Raw genomic sequence first — 27,001 nt, 5'->3', positions numbered from 1 at the left:
ATCTTCCAACAGGACAGCCTCATTTCCCGACACCCTGTTGATGAGAGTTCAAGTACTCTCATCGTCCCCTCTCCAACAGAAATAGCATCAATTAAAAAAAAAAAAAATCTTAAAAACAAAAACAAGATCCTTCTATGTAGCTCAGGTTAGCCTTGAGCTCAGTCCAGCATCAGCCTTTTGGGTGCTAGGATTATAGGCAAGAGAACCACAAGCTTGGCTGCGTTGTGTTAGAACTCTCTTTCCCAGTATGGCTGCAACTACACAAGTGTGTTGGCCACACCTCATGACTGAAGCTTCTATAACAAGGCATTTTTCTTGCAGTAATTTTATATGTGAGGTTTACAGCCTCAGTTTCAGGCTTCATAGCTCCACTGTAATTCATGGAATCCTCAAACATGGTTATTTACAAATTGGGTCTATTAAAAACTTATTACATTTTCTTGTGGGACTCTGTCTTTCCTTCCCACAGGTAGATTTCAGGGCTGGGGCTGTTGGGCTTTTACTTGCTAGGCATTTCTTTAGGCCTAGTGGCACCTTTATAATTAAAACAAATAACCAGTAATAATAAGTAAACAATCATGAAAGTTTCTTTTTTCTTTAATTCAAAATTAAAAACTAAACTGGGTGTGGTGGCGCACACTTTTAATCCCAGCACTCGGGAGGCAGAGGCAGGTGGATCGCTGTGAGTTCGAGGCCAGCCTGGTCTACAAATTGAGTCCAGGACAGCCAAGGCTACACAGAGAAACCCTGTCTTGAAAAACCAAAAAATAAAAAAATAAAAACTAGAAGTGATAGCTCAGCCAGTAAAATACTTGCCCTGTCAGGACCTGAATTTGAGCCCCAGAATTCACATTTTTTTTCATTTTGTAGCCTCCGGAGTGCTAGGACTAATGGCATGTGCCACCACGCCTGGCTAGAATTCACATTTTTAAAAAAGGGCTGGGGATGGTCACCTTTAATCCCAGCCCTCTGGAGGCAGTTTGGTCTACATAGTGAGTTCCAGATTAGCTAGAACTACATAGTGAGATCCTAGCTCAGAAACAAACACAAAACAAAACAAAACCCAAAACACACACAAAAAAATTTAAGCACAAGTTAATTCCCTAGGGTGGGAAGATGGCTCAGTGGATAATGTAGTTGTCACACAAGCTTACAGAGTGTAGAATCTACATAAAGAATATACGTAAAGCCAGATGTGGCAACACGAACTGATAATTCAAAAAAACCTACAGAGAAAGGAAAGGAAGACAGGAGATGCCCTGGAAGCTCGCAGGTCAGCCAGGCTGGCTTATGTAGTGCTGAACAAAAGACCCTGCCACTCAGCCGGGAGAACGAGGGCTAGCAACCAAGGACTAACACCATGACCTCCACATCTACGCTGTGGCACAAAGTGTGCTCACACATCAACATGCACCCTGAAAAGGATCTTTTTAAAGATTTTTTTTTTTTTAATGTGCATTGGTTTTGCCTGCATGTGTGCTTGGGGATGCCACCTCCTCTGGAACTGGAGTATCAACCATGCTGTCATGTGGGTGCTGGGAATGGGTCTTCTAGACCACAGTGCTCCTACCACTGAGCCATTGCTTCAAACCCCTGCAAACAAAACAAAACAACCCTAGCCGGGCGTGGTGGCGCACGCCTTTAATCCCAGCACTCGGGAGGCAGAGGCAGGCGGATCGCTGTGAGTTCGAGGCCAGCCTGGTCTACAAAGGGAGTCCAGGATGGCCAAGGCTACACAGAGAAACCCTGCCTCGAAAAAACCAAAAAAAAAAAAAAACAAAACAACCCTGAGTTCCCCTCAGAACTTAATAAAAATATGCTCCAATTATTTCCAACAAACCGGCTCCACTCAGTCTCCTGTGGCTATGCCTTTCTTTATTTTGGTGGTGCTGAGCCTGAACACAGCTCCCTCGAGCTAAGCACACTACCATTAAGCTCCTCTTAACTCTGCAGAGTCACCACTGCAGAAGGACCTGACAAGTGAAGCAAGAGCCCTGAGAGCGCCACACTTTGGTTTTTTGCTTTTGTTTTTGTTTTGTTTTTCAAGACAGGGTTTCTCTGTGTAGCCTTGGCTGTCCTGGACTCGCTTTGTAGACCAGGCTGGCCTCGAACGCACAGTGATCCACCTGCCTCTGCCTCCTGAGTGCTGGGATTAAAGGCGTGTGCCACCACCGCCCAGCAGCACCAGACTTTGTAAAAGTGCCTAATAAATATTAAAAGTTAGGCTTGTCTTCACTGAGGGGACAACTAGGCAAGATGAGGCTGTCCCTGGACAGGCAGGCTGTGGCCTGCAGAGGGCAGCAGAGGCGAAGTGCAACGCCAGGAACCTACCATCCAGCTCCTTCTCAATGGAGTCCATCCGATGCGTCACTTCGTCCTGAAGAGACTCCACGTGCGTCAGCAGATTAAACTGCCACTGGTGCTGCGAGCTCACCAGCCCTTCTCCACCTCTGTCCAGCAGCTTCCGAGCAGGGGCTTCTTCCGGCAGGACCTTCTTGGACATGTATTCCTTCACCTGGGCATGCAATGATGTGTACATCACTAAGCAGAAAGAGCCCATTCCTTCTCCAACTGCCCAGCATTTAGATCTCTCTGAAAAAAGCAGTTACCGTCCCCATCTTCCTGCTGCCACGTGGGGCCTGATGGGACCCACGGGCTCAGAAGGCCCTGCAGGTGTGCCCTCTAGCTAGCCCGCCCTGAAGCAGGCCTCTCAGAACCGCAGGGCTGCCTAAAAGAAGGTCAGCTGATCACAGTGCTCTTTCATGAGTCCCGCCTTTCTCTTGGTGAACATGTGGCCTTCAAGAGTGAGTTCCTATCGACAACATGGATGTCCTTTTCTGAAGTGCCAGTCGGCAAACTAGGGGGTTGCCCAGATGAGAATAAGATTCTCAGATTTTACACTGTTTCCTTTATAAACGTATCTAGTCCACAGGACTGATAGCCTTTTACTATACAGTCTGGGATCTCAAATTTGGGATGATAACAATTCAAAGTAACATTTAGGACTTTCTGGACACAAAGCAATATCCGAAAACTTCCATGGGTCTGATGAGGAAAGCCAGAACCAAAGTGGCTGAGCCTGGGCTTGGAAAGACCTGCCGCAACTAGGCTACCTTACCATCCTGGCTAGCCTTGCTTAGACACTGGCAGGATATAGGCTGAAGGTGCAGTCCACAGCCTGGACGCAGAGCTGGGATATCCTCTTGGCAATACGCAGTGGTGTGCCTATGCTGTTGAGGCTAGCTCCCAGGCCCAGGGCTGGGAAGGAAGGATGAGCAGGACAGAGAGCTGCTCCACCCGGCAGACAGGCAGTGGCGTGACACAGGGACTCACAGCAGAGTGATGTAAAACTAGCAAGGACTCAGTAACAAATGAAAGGCTGGCTTTTGGGGAAAATGCTCAAAGTAGCAAGTACTTAAATGAAATTAACCTGTCTTATGAAAGAGCTAAGAAAAACACCATACAGTTTTGTTGAAAACATTATGTCTAACAATATACCGGACTATGTTCATACTAATAATTAGCACCTAAGAGCAATTGTACATGATAATAAAGAAAAAACAATTTTCAGCCAGGTGGTGGTGGTGCATGCCTTTAATCCCAGCACTCGGGAGGCAGAGGCCGGCGGATCTCTGTGAGTTTGAGGCCAGCCTGGTCTACAAAGTGAATCCAGGACAGTCAAGGCTACACAGAGAAACCCTGTCTCAGAAAAAAAAATTTTTTTTCCTTAGTACTATGTCTTCCAAGTTTCAATAATCAGCTTCTCTACTGAATACCTCCTCTCTCTGTTCCTGACCAATCCCCTCAAACTGTGTTATTTTGTGGGATTTCCTAGTACTGATGACCTTTGGCTAAAGTGGGTCCCCCTGACTTTGTAACCATCTTAAGAGGGGGAGAAAACAAACAAACAAACAAAACAAAACAAAAAAACCTCTGATGAGCAAATTTAAATACTTTTATTAAAAAGTGTCTTCAAAGGCTGGGTGAAGTGGCACACGCCTGTAATCCCAGCACTCGGGAGGCAGAGGCAGGTAGATCTCTGTGAGTTTGAGGTCAGCCTGGTCTACAAATCGAGTCCAGGATGGCCAAGGCTACACAGAGGAACCTGTCTCAACCCAACCCACGCCCCCAAAAGAAGTATATTCTAGCCCAGGAGGAGGACTTATGAGCAATCGGCCACTAAGTGAAGAGTAAGTATAGGCACGTCACCTACCTTTGGAGAGCTGGGTTTGGAGTCGGTGTCCCCTCTGCTCCTGTCTTGGTCAAGGGGCCAGCCTAGGCGAGGGGAGAGGGGATCGTCACCATTCTCACAGAGAGGGCTGACTGTGTCATCAAGGGCCGAGCCCCTCGTCTCCACCACCAGCTTCTGTTCCACAGCGGGGTAATAGGCGCGAGGCTTCTGGTAGCAGTGCTCGCTGGTGATATAGGACTCTTCCACAGACCGTGACAGGGGCAACGGCTTCTCTACCGCCCCATTCAAAGTTCTATAGCTCGGGGACTCATCCTTGCTCCTGGCGTCTGTGATGTGGATGTGTCTGGAATGCAATCTCCCCTCCCCTGAGTGCTGTTTCCAGGGCTGGCACCACAGCTGCAGATCAGGGTGCTCCCTGCTTCTGTGAGGAAGGCAAATGGAGAAAGTTTTTAGGGTAGCTGGCACACTGCAAAGCTCCTTGACTTATAAACCTTTCCTCTGAGGGAGAGCAGCCTCTACCTGGGGTATCCACTCACATACCACACTGGAGTTTAACCATGGAGGACACTTCCCTGGGCACCCACTGCAGGCACAGCGGTGGGACTGGCCTTGGCTTCTGAGCATCAGCAGCTAGCTCACTCAGGCTCCTCCTGGCCTCCTCCTTGGGAGCTTGTGCCATGGTCTGACAGCTACCAGCTTTGACTTTAAGAGTCAGAGAACACATCTGAATGGAAGTACTCTATTGGTGTGAAGGTATTCTTCAAATGTGGCTGATGCAGGCAGAGGAGATGGCTCTGCTGGTGAGATGATGGCTCATCAGGAAAAGATGCTTGGGGCCGAGCCTGATAACCTGAGATTGATACCCTGAACTACATGGTAGGAGAGAACCAACTACCAAAAATGGTTCTAACCTGCACACATATACCATAGCACACACACACATAAGTAAAATGCAGTGAAAACAAATGTGGCTTTCCTAAAAATAACCTAAACTCAATCAACTACCACAGTAACCCTGACATGCATTCAGTTACCAAAATGCAATGGTGCTGATGGATCTGATGTGGGAGGCCCATGTGCGAGTGCGCCCACAACACTGTAAAGAACACCACAGCCCCGCGGAAGCGTTCTTCTGGTCTTCTAACCCAAGGGTCATTATGCTCATTTGTTGGGTCATGAGCAATTGTGAAAGGCAGAAAAGAGCAGAGGACAAAAACATCACAGTATATTGTTCTCAGTGGAACAAGTACATTGAAGTTGTGTGTATTTGTTAGTGATGTTGTCTGACGTGTGTGTCTGTACACACGTGTTAGGAATTGAGTCCAGGGCTTTGAGAACACTAAGCACTGTACTTACCTTCTCAGCCCTCAACTCTGTGTGTGTGTGTATGTGTATTTTTTTTTAAGCCTATCATTATTTTTAAGATTTATTTTATTTTAGGTTTTTTTTTTAAGACAGGGTTTCTCTGTGTAGCTTTGGCTGTCCTGGACTCGCTTTACAAAGGACCAGGCTGGCTTCAAACTCACAGAGATCTGCCTGCCTTTACCTCCCCAAGTGCTGGGATGACAGGAGTGCACCACCTTGCCCAGCTCTTACTTTATCTTTTTAATTATATGCCTGTGCTCAGGGTGTGTATGTGGATGTGTTGAGTATAAAAGCTTAGGAGGTCAGAGGAGGGCCTGGAGCTGTGGGCCACTAGCACTTCTGAGCTGTACAAAATGCGTGCTGGGAACCACACTTGGGTCCTCTGCAGGAGCTGTACGTACTCAGAGCCATCTCTCCAGCTCCCTCCAGCATAGTTTTATATTAAAACTTATTTTTTAAATTACATTTATTTTGTTAGAGGCCATTGCCCAAGGCATATGTGTAGAGATCAAAGAACAACCTGTAGGGTCAATCCTTTCCTTCTAACAGATTGATCCAGGGATTAAAGTCAGATCCCTAGTGTTGGCTGCAAGTGCCTGTATCCACTGAGCCATCCCACTGCCTGCCTTTAACTACGCAGAAATTCTCTTAGAACTTGTGATCACTAGAAGGAAGAAAGAGAAAGAAGACAGACTGAGAGAAAGGGACGATAGTAAATGGTGGCTTGACACTATCCTCCAGAGCCTACCAAAAGCCACCAAAAGCCAGACATCCAGCTTCTTAAGGCCTAGTACTCTTCTGTATGAGCAAAAACTCTTGGACAGAAGTTGTTAACAATGGCTTTTTAGTAGACCTTTGAAAAACTTTATTTTTAATTGTGCGTGCACATGCTTGCACTTGCATGTGCAGGCAGATGCTCTCAGAGGCCACAGAGGGCACTGGATTTCTTAGAGTTAGGGTTACAGGTGATTGTAAGCGTTGGCCAACATGGGCACTGGGAACTGAACTCAGGTCCTCTGGAAAAGCAGCAGGGACTCTTAGCTGCGGAGCCATCTCTCCCGTGCCTCTGGCAGCAGATTTAAAGCTTCTCTGCCTATGAATCATGAGTGTTTTAGGGTGAAAGGATAAACAAAGTGTGATGTGCATATAATATACATTTTTGCCTTAAGAAGAAAAGAAATTAGCTGGGTGGAGGTGGCACACTTTTTTAATCCCAGCACTCGGGAGGCATAGGCAGGTGGATCTCAAAGTTCGAGGCCAGTGTGGTCTACAGAGCTAGTCCCAGGATAGCCAGGACTACATAGAGGAACCCTGTCTTGAAAAAACAAAACAGAACAAAACCAAAAAAGGGGAAAGAAATTCTGATATACTGCATGGTTTCTCCTGTGAGATATCTAAAGAAGTTGAAGTCATAGGGACAGGAAGCAGAATGGTGCTGCTGGGGCTAAAGGAAGGGAGACCTGGAGATTGCTTAATGCATGGAGAAATCAGCCGTGCAAGATGAAGAGAGTGCTGGAGACTGGCTGCATGTCAATGTAATGACTTTCTAGGCACAAAGATGCACAGAAAAACGGCTAAGAAGTAAAACAGGCAGGGGTTCCCGACTGTACCCCAACTACTCTGGAGGCCAAAGCAAGAACACTTCTTGAACTCAAAATCAGCCTGGGCAAAAAGAAATTAAAAGAGCCGGGTGGCCCATGCCTTTAATCCTGGCACAGAGGCAAAAGGCAGGAGGCTCTCTGTGAGTTCAAGGCCAGCCCAGTCTATGTATCTAGTTCTAGGACAGCCAGGATTAAATAGACTCTGTCACAAAAGAAATTTATAATGATAATAATAATAAAATAAAAAGAAAGGTTCAGGTGGTAAATTTGGCATTATGAATATTTAACCCTCAAAACTGTCCATCCAAAGACAACACAAAGCAAGCTGCAAATGTGTACATCATAGCACAATGGCTAACAACCAGAAACCCATTTCTCAAAGTTTGAGACATGGTGGAAGGACAGAACCAACTCCTGCAAGTTGTCCTCTGACCTCCACACACGTGCCATTTGTGTGCACACACATACACACTTGTAATAAACTGGGGAAGTGGGGGGAGACAGACAAACTAAATGCACACTCCATGTGCTGGTTACAGTGCTGTGTGCATGGGTATATGCACTTACTCAATTAAATAAGGTCTTAAAATAAGTGAACATAATTACATGTAAAATAGTCCTCAATAAAGTCAATTCTTCTACAAAGAAATGCTTATCACATAACTTTTTTCGGGGTGGGGTAAGGCAAGGGTACTGATAATCAGAGACACACCCATGCTAGGAAAACACTCTACCTCTGAGCCACATGTTCAGCACAGCAACAGAATTTTTGGTCCAGGCCTCAGAGTTGCCAGGCTTTGCAGCCTTGCAGCTTCTCCAGAGCCCCCAGCTTCAGGTGCCACACTTACTGCAAGATGCTCATCTTGAGCTGCAGGCCGTGAAGAACCTCAATCACTCTCTGCACGTCCCCGAGGAGCTGGTGCGTGGCCACAATCTTCTTAGCATTCTGATGGGAGTAGTTCTGTTCTAGAAATGCCAGGCCATGCATGTGTCCCCGGCTCAACCACTCCTTGTCGTACCAGTACTTGAAGCCAGGCCTCTGACCTAAAGTGGGGACATTAAACGGTCACACTTGGCCTGCGGGAACCCAGGCTGTGGACCCCGGGCTGCCCCATTGTTGATCCAGGCACCCAGGTTTCCAGAAGGGCTGACTACTGTTTGCTCACGGTTACTTGGCACCTGCTCTATGCTTGGCCTTGCTAGGTATTGGAAATCCGGCCGGAATACAGCATGGTCCCTTCCAGCAGCCACGAGGACGAGAGCACTGCTCAGATTCTGATTCAGTTTCTCCTGCCTTCCATCTATCTCCCCACACCACTCTGCACCCTCTCTTCCTTTTTCTTTTCTTTTTGGTTCTTCGAGACAAGGTTTCTCTGGGTAGCCCTTGCTATCTTGGACTCACTTTGTAGACCAGGCTAGCCTCAAACTCACAGCGATCCATCTGCCTCTGCCTCCCGAGTGCTGGCACCACAAGTGCCTGCCCGTCTCCTCATTCTTCTAGACAATCCAGACAGGGTCTTACACTGGGGCTCTGACCTCCTGCTCCCCCCACCTTCCGCTTAGGGAGTTCTGGGATACAGATGCACACCAGCATGTCTGGCTGGATGACCTCTGCATATTTAAGATGTACCTTCCCCCCTCCACTCTGCACATCCCACAGCCTGTGACTCCTCACAGAAGAGAAGCCAAACCCTACCTCCAACTATTAAGGCCACAAGGTCCTTCCTGCTCTTTGCACTCCACCCGTATCATGGATTTCCTGAGTTTTAGGCACACACACACATGCATGCACGCACGCACGCACCCTCTTTCTCGACCTGACATCTTTCCTCTAGTGCTCCTCTGGCTCTGTAAAGGATGACCTGGGTGGCTCCAAGGCCCTGCCCATTACCAGCCTCCTTAGAAAGGACAGAAAACAAAAGCTCAGGGATGCAGCCATTCCCCTAGGCTGTTCCTTCAGGGCTGGTCCCTCCCCATCTCCTCAGGCAGGCCTTTTTGCCACTAGTCAGCATCAAAAAAGCCTTTTCAGGGTCCTGGTTACTCTGTCATTGCTTCACCTGCACACACAATCTTATGTTTATTTAACTTGCTTCAACTTCTGTTTTCTGGCCCCAGTCCTATGAAGAGCCAGAAGAAAAGGAACCATCTTATTGATGGTTGCAGTCCCAGAGCCCAGCAAAGTGACTGGAGGCTCCAAGCCCCTTTCCAACAGTACCAACTGTCCCTACCCACACAGAGGATAGGGCGCCTTCCCCACCCTGGCCCCTGCTTCCCATTGCTACATGACAGGACCTGGCTGGCTGGCTCCAGGGTCCTGCTCATTACAAGCGTCCTCAGCAAGGACAGAAAACATAGGCTTAGGGACTCAGCAGTACTTCCTGCACCTTCCAACAGGACTCAGTCACTCTTCGGTCACTATAAAAATCCTGAACCCAGCTAGCTACGGTGGGAGGGAAAGCCAAGAGGCACAGACAACCCGTGTTAACCATGAACCAACTGATGCAGCTCAGAAACTGAGCGAGACACTCTCAGCGTGGCGACTGTACACAGCATGCCTTGGCTCTTCCCCGCCTGGGCAGTGATGCAACGGAGGACAGGAGTGCCCTCCACCATCCCTGAAATGCCATCAACAGAACCACACGCCCCTCCTCAGAGCTCTCAAGGAAGGAGTGCCTCACTGCTCAAACGGGAACAAGAGCTGAGCAAGGCCCTGAGCAGGAAGGACGGGCTACTCCATGGAGCACTCGGCACCGTGGGTGGGCTCCAGTCAGACCCACGGAAGTTCCAGGCTGCTGCACCACTTAGTGTTTCTCCAGTAACAATATCAGGTGTGGTTTTCACTACATTTCAAGAATGCTCTAGGTCAAGGTTAGGCCTTCTACTAGGGAAGCATCTTCATACACATTTCCTTCCTGCTAGGTATAAGAGAACCAGCTACCAGGTCAGCTTCCAACAAAGGAGAGAAGAGTCACCTAGCCACTAGCAAAGAAGTTCACCAAGGACACAGTGTCTCTCGAGCTGTCTGTGCTAAGGAAGAGGTCACATACTGCTCGCATACCAGCTCCAGCACTCTCTACCTGGAGGGTCTTGGCAAACATAGCAGGTGTATTTTTCAGGTACGTTTTCTTCCAGCAATCCCATGCAGACCCCGTGCTGCCAGCACTGGCACTCTTCACACTGTGAGAATTAAAGAAGCAACAAAACTTAGAATGCAGGAAGAGCCTAGAAGCAGGGCCCACTTACCAGCAGGGAGCACTCACTACTGACTCCTACCCAACAGAGCTGCAGCCACACAATGACCCACAAGGCTGTCACTGACAGCATAGAGGTTTACACATGAGTGGACATACTAAGTTAAAAAGCCCTTAAGTCTTTAGTCCCAGGAGCCATATGAGCAGTGCCTATATGAGCTATCGACTCCGGGATGTGTAGCGGAGCATGCCTGTAATCCCAGCACTTGAGAGACAGAGACAGAGTTCTCTATCTCATGCCAAGCTCAAGACCAGCCTCAGTTACACAGTGAGACCAAAGCCAGCCTGGGATACAGTCTCAAAAACAAAATACAAAACAAAAATTTACATCAATTGAACAGTGCTGCTCAGTGACTGCTGCCACGCCCACCTCACAGCTTCTACTTCCTGGTCACTTTGTTGAGGTTAACAAAACCTGTTCTTATTCTTAGAGAAAGGACACCTTAATGTGGCAAAGAAAAGTAACTTTCAATCATGTCTCAGACGTGCATTACCTGTGTCACTTCACACAGTCCCACGTCTCAACCTAGACTTCAGTTTCCCCAGTGCAGATGGGATGGCTATGTTCCTGCCCCAATCATGGGCTGTCTGTGAGGAACCATGGGTCACATGCACAGCCTCCCATGACAAACTCAGCACACAGCTTCACATTAAGTCCCCTCGGCTGCCTGGAGCCGTCATGCACTAGCTCTTTGCGTTTATTCTTAAAACTTGCCAAGCTGCACAGGTCATCGGAGGCGCACAGGAACCAGCACAAGCCCAACCAATGGAAAGGCCCAAAGTCTAAAGGCAGTAATGAAGAAGAAAGGCAGACTCCTAGAGGGCTACCCAAACACCTGAGGCAATTCCAACCCAGAACCCTAAATCCTAACTACCCAAACAACAGATTGCTCTGGAAGGTAAACAGTGAGCTTCCAGTCATGAACCTCAGTCGTGGGTCACCAGCATGGCAGCTCAAAAGCCACAGCTCAGACAGCATTCACCTCCTGGAGATAGGTTCCACGCAACAAAGGGCTTCCCAGCCAGGTGTGGTGGCGCACACCTGTAATCTCAGCACTCTGAGAGGCAGAGGCAGGTGGATCTCTGTGACTTTGAAGCCAGCCTGGTCTACAGAGTGACCCAAGGACAACCAAGGCTACACAGAGAGAAACCCTGTCTAGGAAACAACAAAAACAACACCAACATCAAAGGACTTCCCTGGGCAGAAAAAGGCCCCTTTGAAAACTAATGTCATCAGTACCAACAGGGACAGAGCTGGAAGGCAGAGCAGCTAAGGCCTGATCAGGAACTCCTAATTACTGATGAGCAAATCAGTTCAGAAAAAAAGAAATATGTGTCCTTGTTTCTTTTCTTGTTACTATGATAAAAGATTCCAACCAAAGCAGCTATCCTAGTTGCTTTCTATTGCTGTGAAAAACCACAACCAAGGCAACATGGGAAAAAGGGGCTTGTTTGACTTGCAGGTTATACAGTTCATCATGACGGGAAGTCAGAACAGAACTCAAAGGCAGAGACCGAAGCAGAGTCTATGCACGATACTACTTGCTGATTGCTCTCCACGGCTTGCTCAGCCTGCCTTTTAGTTTAAATACACCCAGTTCCACCTGCCCAGGGATGGCACTGCCCACAGTGTGCTGGGCCCTCCCACAGCAATTATTAATCAAGAATACACCACACAGGCTTGCCTGCAGGCCAATCTTAATGGAAGCATTTTTCAGTTGCGGTCCCCTCTTCCACGATGATCCTAGCTGCATCAAACTGACAAAGAAGTAACCAGCACAGCAACTTGAGGGAGAGGGGGCTTATCTGGTTCACAACTAAGGGCCCAGAGCAAGCAAGTCAAGGCAGCAGGAGCCTGAAGCAGTTGGTCACGTGGCATCCACAGTCAGGAGGCAGAGAGTAAGTAAGGAACACTGAGGCTGCTCAGCTCTCCAACCAGAGAATGTTGCTGCCCATGGGAGCATAACTGCTTCCTCAGTTAACATCATCTAGGTAATCCCCCAAAGGCCCGGATCCCAAGTGATTCCAGGCTATATCAAGGGGATAATTAATATCACCCGTCATAATAGTCAAGAAAACAAAGGCAGAGAGAAGCAGGTAACAGAATAATAAGTCAGGCAGACACGGTGACATCCGCCTGCAGTCCCAGCATGCAGGAGGCAGAGGTGGGACGACCTCAAGCTCCAGGCCTGCCAGAGTTACAGAGGGAAACCCTGTCTCAAATACAAAACCAAGTCCCTCTCACTAATGATTGAGCTGTGAGAACCAGGATTCATCAAAAATTTAAGAAATAAGAACCAAGCTCCAAAATTCACAGTGACAACTCTGTTCCTGTGATTAACCTTAGAAATACATACACACAAGCAAAGTGGCAAAGTGGAGTGTGCTGTGTCCATCAAATGAATGAGAACAAGCACAGGACAGCTAAGGATAGGCACCACACAAGAGCTCTGAGAAAATCTAAAATACCATTTGAGGAACATAAAGACCAAAGTCACTGAACCTGGACACAAGTCACTACTATGAAGACTCCAACTCTACTTGGGCTGATGATAAAATATTGTGGCTCTTTAACTAAGCAGAACTCTAAAATTAGCAGTCAGAAGATTTATGCAAAAGAAGAAAAAGGAATGGGGGAGGCTAGCTCTGCTGGATACTTCAAGAAAGAGGCTCAAATGCACAGAGAAAGGCAGTAAATTAAGCAACATTTCAAAAAGGGAGCACACTGCCAGTAAACTGTGAAGCCACAGCCCTCGCTCCACCCCAAAATAAACTGCAGGAGGATAAAACATACATAAGGGCCAAGTGTGGTGGCACACGCCTTTAATCCCAAGAGGCAGGAGGAGCTCTTTGAGGCCAGCCTGGTCTACAGAGCTAGCTCATGGGCAGCCAGGGATACACAAAGAAACCCTGTCTCAAAAAACACAAAAACAACAATAAGAACAAAACCCAAAAAACAAAACAAAACAAAAAAACCACCACAAAAAACAACAACAACCACCCCACCAAACCACTGTAAATAAGGTGCTAAAAACCCTCTGGTTAGGCGTGGCATTGCACACCTGCAATCCCAGCACTCAGGAGGCAGAAGCAGGTGGATCTCTGTGAGTCCAGGATAGCATGGGTGTTACACAAAGAAACGCTGTCTCGAAAAACCAAAAGAAAAAAGAAACCTGAAATTCTAGAAGAAACCACAAAGGTCTACACTTAGGAAGCAGAGACAACACAGCATGGTAGCATATGACTGTAATCTCAACACTTAGGAAGCAGAGGCAGAATACAGCAGTTTGAGGACAAACGGGGCCACAGAGAGAGACTGTGGTTGGCCGCATTAGCTTGAATCCAGAACTACCTGTGAAGAGTCTCTCCCTAGGGGTTGTCTAGATCAGGTTAGTTTGTGGGCCTGTCTATTCAGGATCATCTTGGGGAAGGCTGAGTAGAACACCCTCCCACTGTAGGTGGCACCGTTCCCTAGGCAGGGGATGCTAAACTTTGTAGGAGCAGAGACAGTGAGCCACACACAGACGCAGGTATTAATTAGTTCCACTCTTCTTCCTGACCACTGACACCATATGATGAGCTGGCTTCATGCCCCTGCCAGCATGCCACACTGTAGCCTAGGTACCCTCTAGAACTGTGGGCCAAGCTCACTTTTCCCTTAAGTTGCTTTGTCAGGATATTTTATCATAGCAACAGAAAAGTAACTAAGATAAAGACTCTGACCCCCTAAAACCCATCAACTAAAAAGAAGACAAATTCAACAATGAACATTAAATCAAATCAACTTCAAAATTTGGTGCCATGTATATAAAACAAAGAAAGCAAATAAAGGGGGCTGGGCCTGTGCTTCCTAATAGATGTAGTCTATCCAGAGAAGCATGGTGGGCATGGAACACCTGCTGCCAGCGTGCGGGCACACACGCACAAACACACAAGTAGCAGAGGCAGACAAGTTATAAAACCAGACTCGACTTCTTCAGGCTACCAGGGAAATTTATCTCAAAAGAGAAGATGAGCCCATGAAGAAGACTGAATTGTCACTCCACACTCTGAGTCCTCCTTGTCCAGCCCTCACTGTGTGATCACAGACAAGGCCTTCCCTTTTGGCCTTAATTTAGTTCTCTGTCATCCTCCTCATGGGCTATTTTCAGCAGCCTAGAGTTCCCAGAAAGCAAGCTCGGTTGGTCCACTGCTGTCAGTGCAATAGAGGGCTGCCCACAGACTCACTCTCACTGCTGGCCTCACGTTCTCTCCTCTGACTGTGTTCTGGAAACTCTACTTGCCTGAATCATGAAGTCATTTTCCTCCTGCACTTCACAGATGCAACGGACCACCTCAAAATCATAGCGATCGTCACCTTCAAGCTCCTCATCTGGGTTGGTGGTCACATCGACATCTTGACCATATTCCTCATCACTCCAAAGAAAACTCTCAGAAGAGGACTCGCTCAAATTATCCTCCTCTGGAAGGAAAGAAAGGGAAGCCACAGTCACTATGCTAAACTTACAGATAACATCTGTGTACACCACACTGTCTCAGCCCCACTCCCCAGGGACTTCCACAGGCCTGGAAACAGAACCCTGCTCTCAGGGCATGTTGCTAGAACAGCTCACGTGACCATGCTGCCTGAGCGGGGCTGAACTACATGTCCTCATTTCACTGAGGAACACAAAGGGGCTCCCAGCATCCCTGAGCTCACTGTCAGAAGAGTGGCCTCTCATGAACCACACAGTCATCACCCAAAGGACTCTAAAATGTTCCCTGGCTGTTCCCTAACCCACCAGGGCCTGGCTTATAGCCATCTCCATCCCCAGCCACCTTTAGAGTTCTGCATACAGTAGGGAAAGAGGCAGGGTCAACTGCAGGAATAAGACGAGACCTTGGCTCCTGACTACTTACAACAACTGGGTACTTACTCCACAGCACCCACTGGTCTTATACCACATGCTTTCTCACGGGTGATGAGGGAGAGGGAGCTCTCTTACCACATGCTTTCAATTTCCCTTTGTGGTTTCCGTTATCTGAACCATGGAGCTGTGGGCTCATATGGACCCCAGGCTTGTGTGAGGACCCACACCTGCTGACAGCAAATGTTTTGGGTGGAGAAGGCTCCTGGGAGGTGTCACTGATGTCCTCGCTGCAGGGACATTCTACAAGAACAACAACAGGCACAAATGAGTAACCCCAGGCACCATCAGGCATCCCACCCCATCCAATAACAGCCTTTGAGTTCAGAGAGCTCAAAAGCCTGGGTGCAGCACAGCACAGAGAGGGCTGAAGGCAGGCACCACTGAGAATACCTCCTTCTTAACCCCATCCCACCTTCATTTCTGGTAAAATGTTTTTGTAAGGCAGAAGGGGCACTGAGAATAAAACACGGCATTTCTTTAGCTCCCAAGGTTGCAGTGGAGATTTTCTGAAAAACTGCTTTTGGGACACAAGCAAACCCTTCAAGAATCGAAGCTTTTCCTGAGAGTTGGATGTTTAACAGTTATGCAAGTAAACCAAGCAGATCACACACACCTGTAGCCTCAGGGTGTGAGATGCCGAAGCTGAAGGGCTGAGAGTGTGAGAGCAGCATGAGCTAAAGCGCGTGCTAGGGCGGCCTGAGCTACAGAGCATGGCCATGTCTCACAGCACTCGAGGGAGCACTAAGAGTTATTTATGCACTCCCTGTGCTCATCCATATACTTCCTGTCACAGGACACAGTGGCCAACGCAACAACTGGGGAGGCACTTATAAGGGACAGTCAAACTTTCTAAGACTTGGGTGAGGGGCCAGTAAGATGGCTCAGTGGAAAAATAAACTTGCCACACAAGTCTGATGGTCTAAGTTCAGTCCCTGGAACCCACAGTGGGAGGGGAGAACTAGATCCTGAACATTGTCCTCTGGCCTCCACAAGTGTACTGTGGCACGTGAGCCGTGGCACGTGGACACCTCTGACCTCCACAGGTGTGCTGTAGCACGTGAGCCGTGGCACGTGGACACCTCTGACCTCCACAGGCATGCTGTGGCATGTGAGTTGTGGCCTGTGGACACCTCTGACCTCCACAGGCATGCTGTGGCATGTGAGTTGTGGCCTGTGGACACCTCTGACCTCCACAGGCATGCTGTGGCACATGAGCTGTGGCGTGTGGACACCTCTGACCTCCACAGGCATGCTGTGGCACATGAGTTGTGGCACGTGGACACCTCTGACCTCCACAGGTATGCTGTGGCACGTGAGTTGTGGCACGTGGACACCTCTGACCTCCACAGGCATGCTGTGGCACGTGAGTTGTGGCGTGTGGACACCTTCTCTTATACACATCCTAAATGCACATGCAACAACAGGAATCAAAGTAATGCTCATTGGTTGAATGTTCTCCCTCAACCCACCCCGTATTCCAGGGCCCATGCTAAGGCTGAGTTCACAAAGCCCAGGAAAGGCCTGCAGGTCTTTCTTAAGCAGGGAAGCTCTCCATGGAAAATTACCAGGCTTAGCTTTCTTTTTCTTTTTCTTTTTCTTCTTTGGCTTCACTCTCACAAGTTCTTTGAATTTCTTCTCTTTATTTTTTTCCTTCTCTTTTGCAGCTAGAATTAAATACAAGTTCAAGAGTTGTTATTTAAGAGTTTGTTCTCAGTTCTGGGATCTTGTTCTTTTCTTAGTAATTTTAGTATGCCCAGGCAAAAAATAGCACACAGCCCTTGACCTGGTCCTGCCTTGGGGCTACATTCCCCTTCACGGGGCCTTTAGGTCTGGGCTGCTGCCTGCAACTATGAACAAATCTGGATGAAACGTGCAGTACCCGTTCACTGTGTGTCTCAGCTGCCAAGCTGAGCAATGAGAACAGTGGCTCAGGAGCCTCAGAGCTCACAGCATTACCTGGTCCTTTAGAGGAAAGTTTGCTGAAACTCAGGAAGCAGAGGCAGACAGATCTCTGTGAGTTCAAAGCCAGCCTGGTCCACATAGCAAGTATCAGGCCAGCCAGAGTTGCTGCATAGTGAAACTTTATCTCTCAAATAAATAAATAGATAAAAATTTTAAAATAAGGCTGGGCATGGTGTCGTGCACCTTTAATCCCAGCACTCAGGAGGCAGAGGCAGAGGGATCACTGTGAGTTCGAGGCCAGCCTGGTCTACAAAGTGAGTCCAGGACAGCCAAGGCTACACAGAGGAAACCCTGTCTCGAAAAACTTAAAAAAAAAAAAAAAAAAAAACACCACCACCAACAACAAAAAAACCCACTCTGTGGTACAATGAATAGCACACTGGACTTTTGAAGGCAACAGGAAGGTAAGAATGAGAGGATTATTAATCAGGATGTAATGTGAATAAATTATAATAAAAATTTTTGAAAATTAATTTTAAAATAAATAAGTGAAGTTCAAGGCCAGCTAGGCTACGTTGTGAAATTTAGTCAGGAAAAAGAAAAACAAAACCAAACCTGTACACACACACACCTAGACCCGGACACACATACCCGGATACACACAGACTCAGACGGACAGATGGACACACATAAATTCAAGTGCAATCTATCTTCTAAAAGCCTTGGGGCACAAGCTCTGTACACTGTTCCCAAGATGGGAAATGGGAATGGACAGAGACCTATGTTCTATATGACCCCCACTGCACCCAAAGGAGCAGGCTTCTCCCTTCAATTTATCCTTGCTACATAAGCAGTGCGTCCCAGAGTCTCTCTACCCTGCCACTACTGTGCAACACCTAGCAGATGTCCAACCTGTGGCCCTTAGCCATAGGCATCAAGGGACAGCTATGAATGCAGCCCAACACATTTGTAGGCAGCAACAACATGCTACACTGTCACAATGTTGGGACACCCTTGAATTCAAAGGGGTTGGCCATGCCCTTTCCACTGCAATAAGAGAAGGTGACATATGAGTGACACTGATGTATCTGAACTTTGTTCTGTCTCTCAGTCCCTCATCCCTAAAGCTGATATTTTCTGGCAATATTGACAGAGCTTTGTGCATGCTATACAAGCACTCTGTGACTGAGTTACAGCCCAAACCCTTACATTTTCTTTCTCTCTCTCTCTCAATTTTTTGAGACGGGGTTTCTGTGTGTAGCCTTGGCTGTCCTGGAACTCACTCCATAGACTCTTGAATTCGGTGATCTACCTGCCTCTGTCTCCCAAGTGTGGCATTAAAAGTGTGCACCACCGCTGCCCAGCTAAAATTTCTATTTTTACATTTCTATCTGCAGTGCGATGGTATATAAAAAAGGAACCTCTGGGAGGCATGTGAAATCATGAGGTAGGACTTTCCTCATAGAATTAATGTCCTTCTAAGAAGGAACCAGAAATGCACCTGAAGATGCAGGAAGAAATCCTTTACAAGAACCACACTAGTGGGCTGGGGAGATGGCTCAGTGGTTAAGAGCGCCGCCTGCTCTTCCAGAGATCCTGAGTTCAATTCCCAGCAACCACATGGTGGCTCATAACCATCTGTAATGTGATATGGCGCCCTCTTCTGGCTTGCAGGAGTACATGCAAGCAGAGCACTGTATACATAATAATAAATAAATAAATCTTTTTTTAAAAAAAAGAACCACACTAGTGACACTTTGGCCTAGGAAGTCCCAGCCTCTGGAACCGTGGGACAGAAATGCTGTCCCACATGTGGAAGTTGCCATCCTCTCCCTCTGCACAAGTGCCCAGAACTGAAGTCCTGACATCAGGCTCTGCAGGGAGCACCTCCGCCAGCCTCCTACACAGACAGAGGCTTAACCCAGAGAGAGAGGATCATGGGTAGGAAGAGAAAGCTTTCTTCTCCTGTGCTCACTGCCTATTGCGGTTCTCACATGGGTCATTTTCTCATCCTTGGAAAACCTTGGCTTTAGACTCAAATGCCCCTCTGGGCACCAGAGTGTTAGTTCCTGCTGCCATCTGCACTGCTTACTACGGTACTAGACAGTTTGTTGGCAGGGCAATAAAGCCTAGCATGGCAAACAGGCTGATCTAAGTTAGCCTGGACCAATTCTGACTCCAGCATTCTGATCTCCTGCTCAATAAGCAACTTTCCCTGTGGTGATCTCTGCTTTAAAAGAGCAGGCATGGGCTCTGCAGAGTCTTCAATCTACAACCCCACTCTGAAAACTAGCCATGCCCTGCTGGGGCTTGAGCAAAACTAGGGAAAGCCACTAGGATGGCAAGTGCCCCATGCTGCAGCTCAGAGCTCGCTTCCTAGTTAGCCCTAGACACTGGCCTTCGTTGGGCAGCTCATTCTACCTCAGCCTTTAGTCTCACCAGGTACAAAGCCAACTGAAGGAAAAAGAGCTAGACAGGCCAATAAATTGAAAGCCTACTCACAGCTGTGAATTTGAGGCCAGCCTGGTCTACAGAGAGAGTTCCAGGATAGCCAGGGCTATTACACAGAGAAACCCTGTCTCAAAAAAAGAAAAAACAAGAGCATTGCACATGTGGTTCAGATTCCTAGTAAGTAGCACAGCACACATGAGCAACCTTAACCCTGACACATTATGTCGTCCTAGACCCTGAACAACTACAAACTGCCTGCTCACTGTGCCAGAGATCTTAGATCCTTTGGCACTGCCCCACTGTTCCAAAACCACCATCTTATATAGACACCAGCAGGTGTCCTAGAAATCCCATATTGCATCTAATACTGGAAATGGTGCGCGCGCGCGCGCGCGCGTGTGTGTGTGTGTGTGTGTGTGTGTGTGAGAAACAGAGAGAGAGAGAGAGATGTGGCATATGTACACAATTGTGCATGTGTGCTCACCCTTGCACACATGCATTCTTCTCACTCTTTTCTTCATGGTCTTTGAGACACAGTCACCGATCATGGAACTCACCATTTTGGCTAAGCCGGTTGGTCACTGAGCCTCTGAGGCTCATGTGTCTCCTCCCCACATCCACAGTTCTGGGTGACAGCCCTACACCATGGCATCTAACTTTTTTACATGGGTGCTGAGGATCCAAACTCTAGTTCTCATGCGCACACTAAGTGTTTTACCCAGAGCCATCCTCCTAGCTCAACAAGTAGACACTTCAATAAAAAAGATCTAACCAATCACTCAGGCACGGAGGCTCACACCTGTAATCCCAGCACTTGGGGAGACAGAAGAGGGTGGATCTCTGTGGAATTCAAGGCCAGCCTGGTCTACAAAGTGAGTCCAGGACTGCCAAGACTACACAGAAAACCCTATCTGGAGAAACCATACCAAAACAAAACAAAAAACAAAACAAACAAACAAACAAACAAACAAAAAAAAAGAAAAAAAGAAAGAAAAAGAGAAGGGAGAAAAGGGGGTTTCAGGCTGGAGAGATGGCTCAGAGGTTAAGAGCACTGACTGCTCCTCCAGAGGTCCTGAGTTCAATTCCCAGAACCACATGGTGGCTCACAACCATCTACAGTGTGATTTGATGCCCTCTTCTGGCCTGCAGGTGTTACATGTAGGCAGAGCACTGTATACACAGTAATAAATAAATCTTTAAAAAGGTGGGGGAGGTTCTCTGCTAAGATGGAAAGGGAAACTTGGTGTGCTGGTGCTCTGTAGTTTCTGTACTAGATAAGCAAGTTTTAGAAAACATCTTGAGGTGCAGTAAAGGGCTTAAGGGTTCACACCTGAACACAATGACAGACTCAGGTGCATCCTTTTTTGGATTAGAGACAGGGTTTCTCTGTGTAGCCTTGGCTGTCCTGGAACTTGTTCTCTACAGAGAACAGGCTGGCCTCGAACTCACAGAGATCCGCCTGCCTCTGCCTCCTGAGTGCTGAGATTAAGCCACCACTCAAATGCCTTTTTAGTGAGCTTTTGTCCTGACAGGAATGGGCCAGGGATCTGAGAGGGTGTCATGACGGCATCCATCTGTTCTGAGCCAACTTCTGCTGACTTCAGAGCTCCTTTGCTTGATGGTCCCTGCTCATCTTGGGAATGTCCCAGCCTTCAGCGGGAACTCTCTCAGTGTCACGTGAACAGAGAGTGGTGCAGCTTCCTGCTTCCTCCAGGGGCTTCAGTTCCATGACATCACTCCCACAACCCACTTCATCAACTAGACCAAACCACCTACTGCAGCTCTCCATCTAGGAAATGCCAGAGAGCACCCCTACACACCCGCACCCCACACACAACACAGAACCAAGACACTCACTTGGGGAGCTGGCAGACACCCGCTTCCTGGTCAGGCTCTCTTGGCTGGCTTTGTCGGGTACCACAGAGCCCCGAGTCTGCACATGCTTCGTCCCCGGGCTCTCCTCTGGCTCTGGCGACTTCTCCATCCCGTGGAAATACTTCATATGATAGTGCAACAGTTTAGCCTTGCGGAAAAACTTCAAACAGTCCACAACCTTGCATCGAAACTTGTGGTCGAGGTCCACAGATGGCACATTCAATGTCACAAAGTCCTCTGTTTTCTTCAAAGTATTTGGAACTGTAAAAAAGAAAAAGAAAGAAAAAAAAAAAAAAATCCAACAAGTCAGGAGCTCTGGGTTTGTGCTGGCCATTAAGGAACACGCGTCAGCATAAACCAGGGACAGCGGCAGAGCAGCAGGCACACGCTGCTACCACCTCCCAAAGCACTGTTTGGGGAGAAGAAACCCAGTGTCCAGGAAACAACCCTGATTCAGTGTTGGAAAGAGGAAAGTGACGCAACTCTGAGACAGACTGGAACAAGACCGGCCCTTGTGGCTTGTGAGCTGGACCAGATTGAGGTACACCACCATTCTTTTCTTGTTGTTTTTGAGACAGGGTTTCTCTGTGTAGCCTTGGCTGTCCTGGACTCACTTTGCAGACTAGACTGGCCTTGAACTCACAGCAATCCGCCAGTAAGTGCTGGGATTAAAAGCCTGCACCACCACACCCAGCTCACCATCATTCGTTACCAGTCTCTATGGACTCCTAAGGGGTTTGGGGCTAGAGAGAAGGCTCAGACTGTCTGCTCTTCCAGAGGTCCTGAGCTCAATTCCCAGCAACCACATGGTGGCTCACAACCATCTATAATGTGACCTGATGCCCTCTTCTGGCCTGCAGGTGTACATGCAGGCAGAGCACAATAATCACAATAAATAAATTAAAACAAAACAAAACAAAAACTTAAGTAATCGAACAGAGGGTTGACTTTACTCAGCTTTGGCTAAAGACTGCAAACACACAAAAAGAAACTAGCAGTGGATAGGAGGGTACGAGAATCCAGAGGCTTAATGAGCAAATTCAAAGTCCAAGCCTCCCATAGTCAAACAGGCAGAGGGTAGTGGACTGTAATTCAGCATGATGGAGTAAAGCTGCCTCAGAAACTCAGCTCAATGGCTCGGTGTTAGGAGTGGACACCTGTTATCCCAGTACTCAGGAGGTAAAAGCAAGAAGGCCTCAAGTTCAAGGACAGCCTGAGCTACACTTGGAGAAGATCAGGTGCAATTCCCAGTTCCTACATGGTAGCTCACAACCATCTATAACTCCAGCCTCAGGGGATCTGACACCCTCTTCTGGCATCCTTGGGCACTGTATACATGTGATGCACAAATAAACATGCAGGCAAAATACCCAAACACATTGAAACATACAGGTAAATATTTTTCTCAAAGGAACGAAAAGATACTGTTTATTAAAGGTCTCCCTTCACAGTTCCCTCAAGCCAATAAGAGTAATTAATTATCTTTTGCCCTCCAACTCTACACCACATCCTTAAGGGACCTTTCTGTGCATGTAAAGTTCCCCTTAATGTACTGACACACTTTCCATTAGGAACAGGTCACATGCCAAATCTCTGGTACATACCATGACTACTTTTGCAAGTACCATCAAAAGAAAAATATGTTTAAATCTTAAAGTCAATCTAAATTAAACAGCACATTCCAAAATCGGGTTAGAGGTCTGTCTGGTGAATGCAGTTATATAATTAACTTCAACAAAAACTACAACATAAAAAAAACAAAAAACAAAACACACACACAAACTACAACATGGACACATGCCAAATCAGAAAGCCTTCAAGAAATTTTCTGCCCATGCTAAGAGACAAAGAAGTCCAAATTATCGACAGGTAAGAGGGAAGGTAATCTGAAGTGGCACGGGCTACATGCTGTTCAGATACAGAACTCTAGATAAAGAACATCAGTATAGAATCCAAATTTCAAACCTCTAATCTTACTATGTAGCCCAGGCTGGCCTTGAACTCAGTCAGCTTCAGCCTCCAGAATACTGTGACTACAGACACGAGCCTCCATACCAGCACTAAAATTCTCCAGAGAAAGAAAGAAAGAAAGGAAGGAAGGAAGGAAGGAAGGAAGGAAGGAAGGAAGGAAAGAAGCACCAGCCTCTGCGAGCATGAGGCCAGCCTGGTCTACACAGTGAGACCCAGTCTTGGTGCAAAACAAAAAGACTTCTTCCCTCCAGGCGTGCACTCATGCATAAACACATACACACCCCAGGTTCTCTGGAATTTCTTCCTCTTGGACAACAAAAACCTCTCATTTATTTATGTAGGGTTATTTTATTATTTAATTTTATGTGTATGGCTACTTTGCTTGCATGTATGTTTGTGCACCACATGCAAGCCTGGGGTCTGTGTTAGGTGCCTTGGAACTGGGGTTACAGACAGTTGGTAGCTACCAGGAATTTAGCCAGGTCCTCTATATTAGCCAGTACTCTTAAATGTTAACTAAAGTAGTTCCCATTTCTGTAGATTTCTGAAGGTTAAATATTTACTAGTTCAAATGGTTCAACCTAACCATCCCCTTCCATAATATCTCAACAATTACCAGCCAACTTCAACTATTACGGCATGAGCAAACTTATGGTCAAAGTGCATCAGGACTGGCAGCAACTATCTGCGGGTGACAAGAAGTCAAGTACAGGTATGATGAGCCCCAACATTCTTGAAGTGTGTTTGAAGCTCTGGGTTGTGATCTATTTGCTTGTAATGGGAAAGTTGAATACCAAAATAGAAACATCTTTGAATTAAAATCTACGGGGCTGGAGAGATGGCCAGTGGTAAAGAGCATAAGCTGTTCTTGCAAAGGACCCAGGTTCAATTCCCAACACCCATGTCAGGCCTGGGCTTCAGTGTCAAACCACCTGTGATTCTAGTTCCCAGGAACCGAACACTCTCCTGGCCCCTGTGCGCACTGCAGTTGTGTAAATGCAAATGTGTGCGCGCACACACACAATAGTGTGAGCTAATTCCACAAGCAATCACCATTCTCACCATTCTCACCAGTCAAGAATGTGGACCCAGCTAGATCTGGTAATATACCAGCAATCCAATGCACTAAAGAAGCTGAGTGTGAGCGTGAGTGTGAGGCCAGCCTGGGAAACCCCCAAATTCCAGGCCAGCCTGGACTACACTACATAGAGACCTGGCCTCAAACAACAAAACAATAAAATAAGGGGTCATGTGTAGCAGAGTCCTAGCATGCACAGAGCCCTGACTTTTACCTCTAGCACTGTATAATCTGAGATGTTACACACTTGTAACTCTAGCACTCAGGACCCAAAGGCAGGAGAATTGGAAATTCAAAGGTGACCCCAGTTATTTAGGGAGTTCAAGGTCAGTCGGGAATTCAGAAAGTTCTGTCTCCAAGCAACCAAACAAAGCTGCATAATTGTAGTACACACACTAGCCAAGGCACGAGGCACGGAGCAGCACTGCGCGGCTGGAGAGGGCTCCATGCCTGGATGGTCTGTTTCAAACTCAGACTCCCCGCTCACTCCCCGAGCCTCAGTTTGCTCAGGTGCAGCGTGGAGATAATAATGGCAACGCTGTCACTGAGTTGTAAGAATTGAAAGCGCTTTAGAGAGCTGCTTAGCATTTAAGTGCACAATAAATATGGGATAGTGAGCCGGGCGGTGGTGGCCCACACCTTTAATACCAGCACTCGGGACACAGAGGCAGGTGGATCGCTGTGAGTTCGAGGCCAGCTTGGTCGACAAGGCAAATCCAGGACAGCCACGGCTATGCAGAGAGACCCTGTCTGGGGGAAGGGGAAAAAAAAGGCAGAAAATGTTTTTACAAAATAAAACACATCTCCATAAGCAGGCTCAGCTTGTAGGTGTCTAAAATTTAGACGAAGATAGCTACTGTAATTATCAACTAAATGTGAACTGCTTCTCAATCGCCTCTTGCACACGCTAGCTGAGGAGCAGATTACTCTGTGAAGCCCTCAGTTTTGTCTACATATTTCTAAACATGTGAAATCCAAAATAAACCACAAAGCTCCTGGTGTGTGGAAGCAGCGGAGTCATGACGACCCCATAGGAACATCTTTTATTGGAAGGAATCAGGGAATTTATTCTGTGAAGCCAAAGCTGTCCTGAAACTTGCTATGTAGACCAGGCTGACCTCAAACTCACCTGCTTCTGCCTTCTGAGTGCAGGGATTAAAGGTGTCGGCCACCATGCCTGTCGTGTGTGTGTGTGTGTGTGTGTGTGTGTGTGTGTGTGTGTGTGTGTGTGTGTGTGTGTGTGTGTGTGTGTGTGTGTGTTTGTGTGTGTGTGTTTCCTGCACGACTCATGGTACCATGTTCATGCCTGGTACCCATAGGGGCCAGCAGAGGGGGTTGGATCTTCTTGAACTGGAGTTACAATTACAGATGGCAGTGAACCACCATCTGGGTTCTGTGTAGGAGCCCTGCACCTCTGCAAGAACAGTGAGTGCTCTTAACTGCTAACCCTAATGAAAGAGCAGTCCAGTAGCCAAGGGAAGCCCTCACAATAGTCTTCAGACCAACACTAACTAACCGTTCTACACTTGATAGTTTCTGGAGCCAACTCAATTTCATCTTTATAGACTATCAGTTGCCTAATCATTTATCTCCTTACTTATAAACAGACTCCAAGGTGTGGCCTGACTCTGTTAAATTGGGACACAGGACCTGGCAGTCTACCATTGCAGCAAGTTTCTGAAGTCAAGAAAGTCAGATAAGCTGGAAAAGCTGTCCCCAAATCAGATTCTTCTTTGTACTGCTAAGACAAGGAAGCTTGGCACCTAGGTGGCTCTGAAGGGTGGCAGTGCCAGGATCACACAGGCTGAGGTAAGCAAGGAAGACTCCCTAGGGAAAAGAAAATGCCAGGTATCACTAGGACAAAGCTCACAGCCAGCCAAACCAAGAGCTCTTTTCAAGTCAAGGATGGCAGTGCTAACAAGGCAGAGAGTGTCCATCAAAGGGGACGATTTGAACATTAGGAATCTTCAACTCCTGCTGTCTAGGTAGTTGAGCATCCAACACACCTAGTGGTCCTCTCCCCCTTGTGTAATTCCTCCATCCCGCCCTTAAAGTCTGAGCCCCATCTGAGTCTCTAGCTAAATATGGCAAAGGGAACAGGACCTCCTGCTTGTGAGGCTTAAGTCCTAGCAGACGGTCTCTCCTCTGCTGGTTTAACAACACAGGCTGCATTCTGAGCCACTGCCCACAGGCCAACGTGCAGATGACCCAGAAGGGCCAGCAAAACACTGAGGCTTTCAGTCATCACCACCTTCAAGCAGCTAAAGAGTGAGGTCCTCCCCAAAAAGTTTTCAGGGGAGCCCAGCCCCAGACAATGCCTGGCTAACAGACTACAAAAAAATAAAAAGATTCAAAGCCTTTGTGTTTGGCACTGGCTGCTTTCTTCCAGGGTCCTTAGTGTGATT

The 27,001-nt window shown here is 47.5% G+C and overlaps 1 protein-coding gene across 6 annotated transcripts in view; it reads right to left on the bottom strand.

Annotated features, from left to right (window-relative positions):
- The window catches only part of Phf20 (PHD finger protein 20), a 118,654-nt gene that overhangs the window by 1,990 nt on the left and 89,663 nt on the right, over nucleotides 1–27,001 (bottom strand). For all 6 annotated transcript variants that reach the window (XM_051143633.1, XM_051143632.1, XM_051143634.1 and 3 more), the window contains 8 exons: nucleotides 21,530–21,808; nucleotides 16,885–16,983; nucleotides 15,395–15,559; nucleotides 14,693–14,871; nucleotides 10,236–10,335; nucleotides 8,007–8,202; nucleotides 4,214–4,613; nucleotides 2,332–2,515 (listed from right to left, as the gene is read on the bottom strand). In XM_051143633.1, the coding sequence (XP_050999590.1) occupies nucleotides 2,332–2,515; nucleotides 4,214–4,613; nucleotides 8,007–8,202; nucleotides 10,236–10,335; nucleotides 14,693–14,871; nucleotides 15,395–15,559; nucleotides 16,885–16,983; nucleotides 21,530–21,808 (1,602 nt within the window). The remainder of the gene's footprint in view (nucleotides 1–2,331; nucleotides 2,516–4,213; nucleotides 4,614–8,006; nucleotides 8,203–10,235; nucleotides 10,336–14,692; nucleotides 14,872–15,394; nucleotides 15,560–16,884; nucleotides 16,984–21,529; nucleotides 21,809–27,001) is intronic.

This window comes from Acomys russatus, chromosome 4, assembly GCF_903995435.1.
Source record: "Acomys russatus chromosome 4, mAcoRus1.1, whole genome shotgun sequence".
In the NCBI taxonomy this organism is placed as follows: Eukaryota; Metazoa; Chordata; class Mammalia; order Rodentia; family Muridae; genus Acomys; species Acomys russatus.
This window is presented reverse-complemented; position numbering and strand designations above follow the sequence as displayed.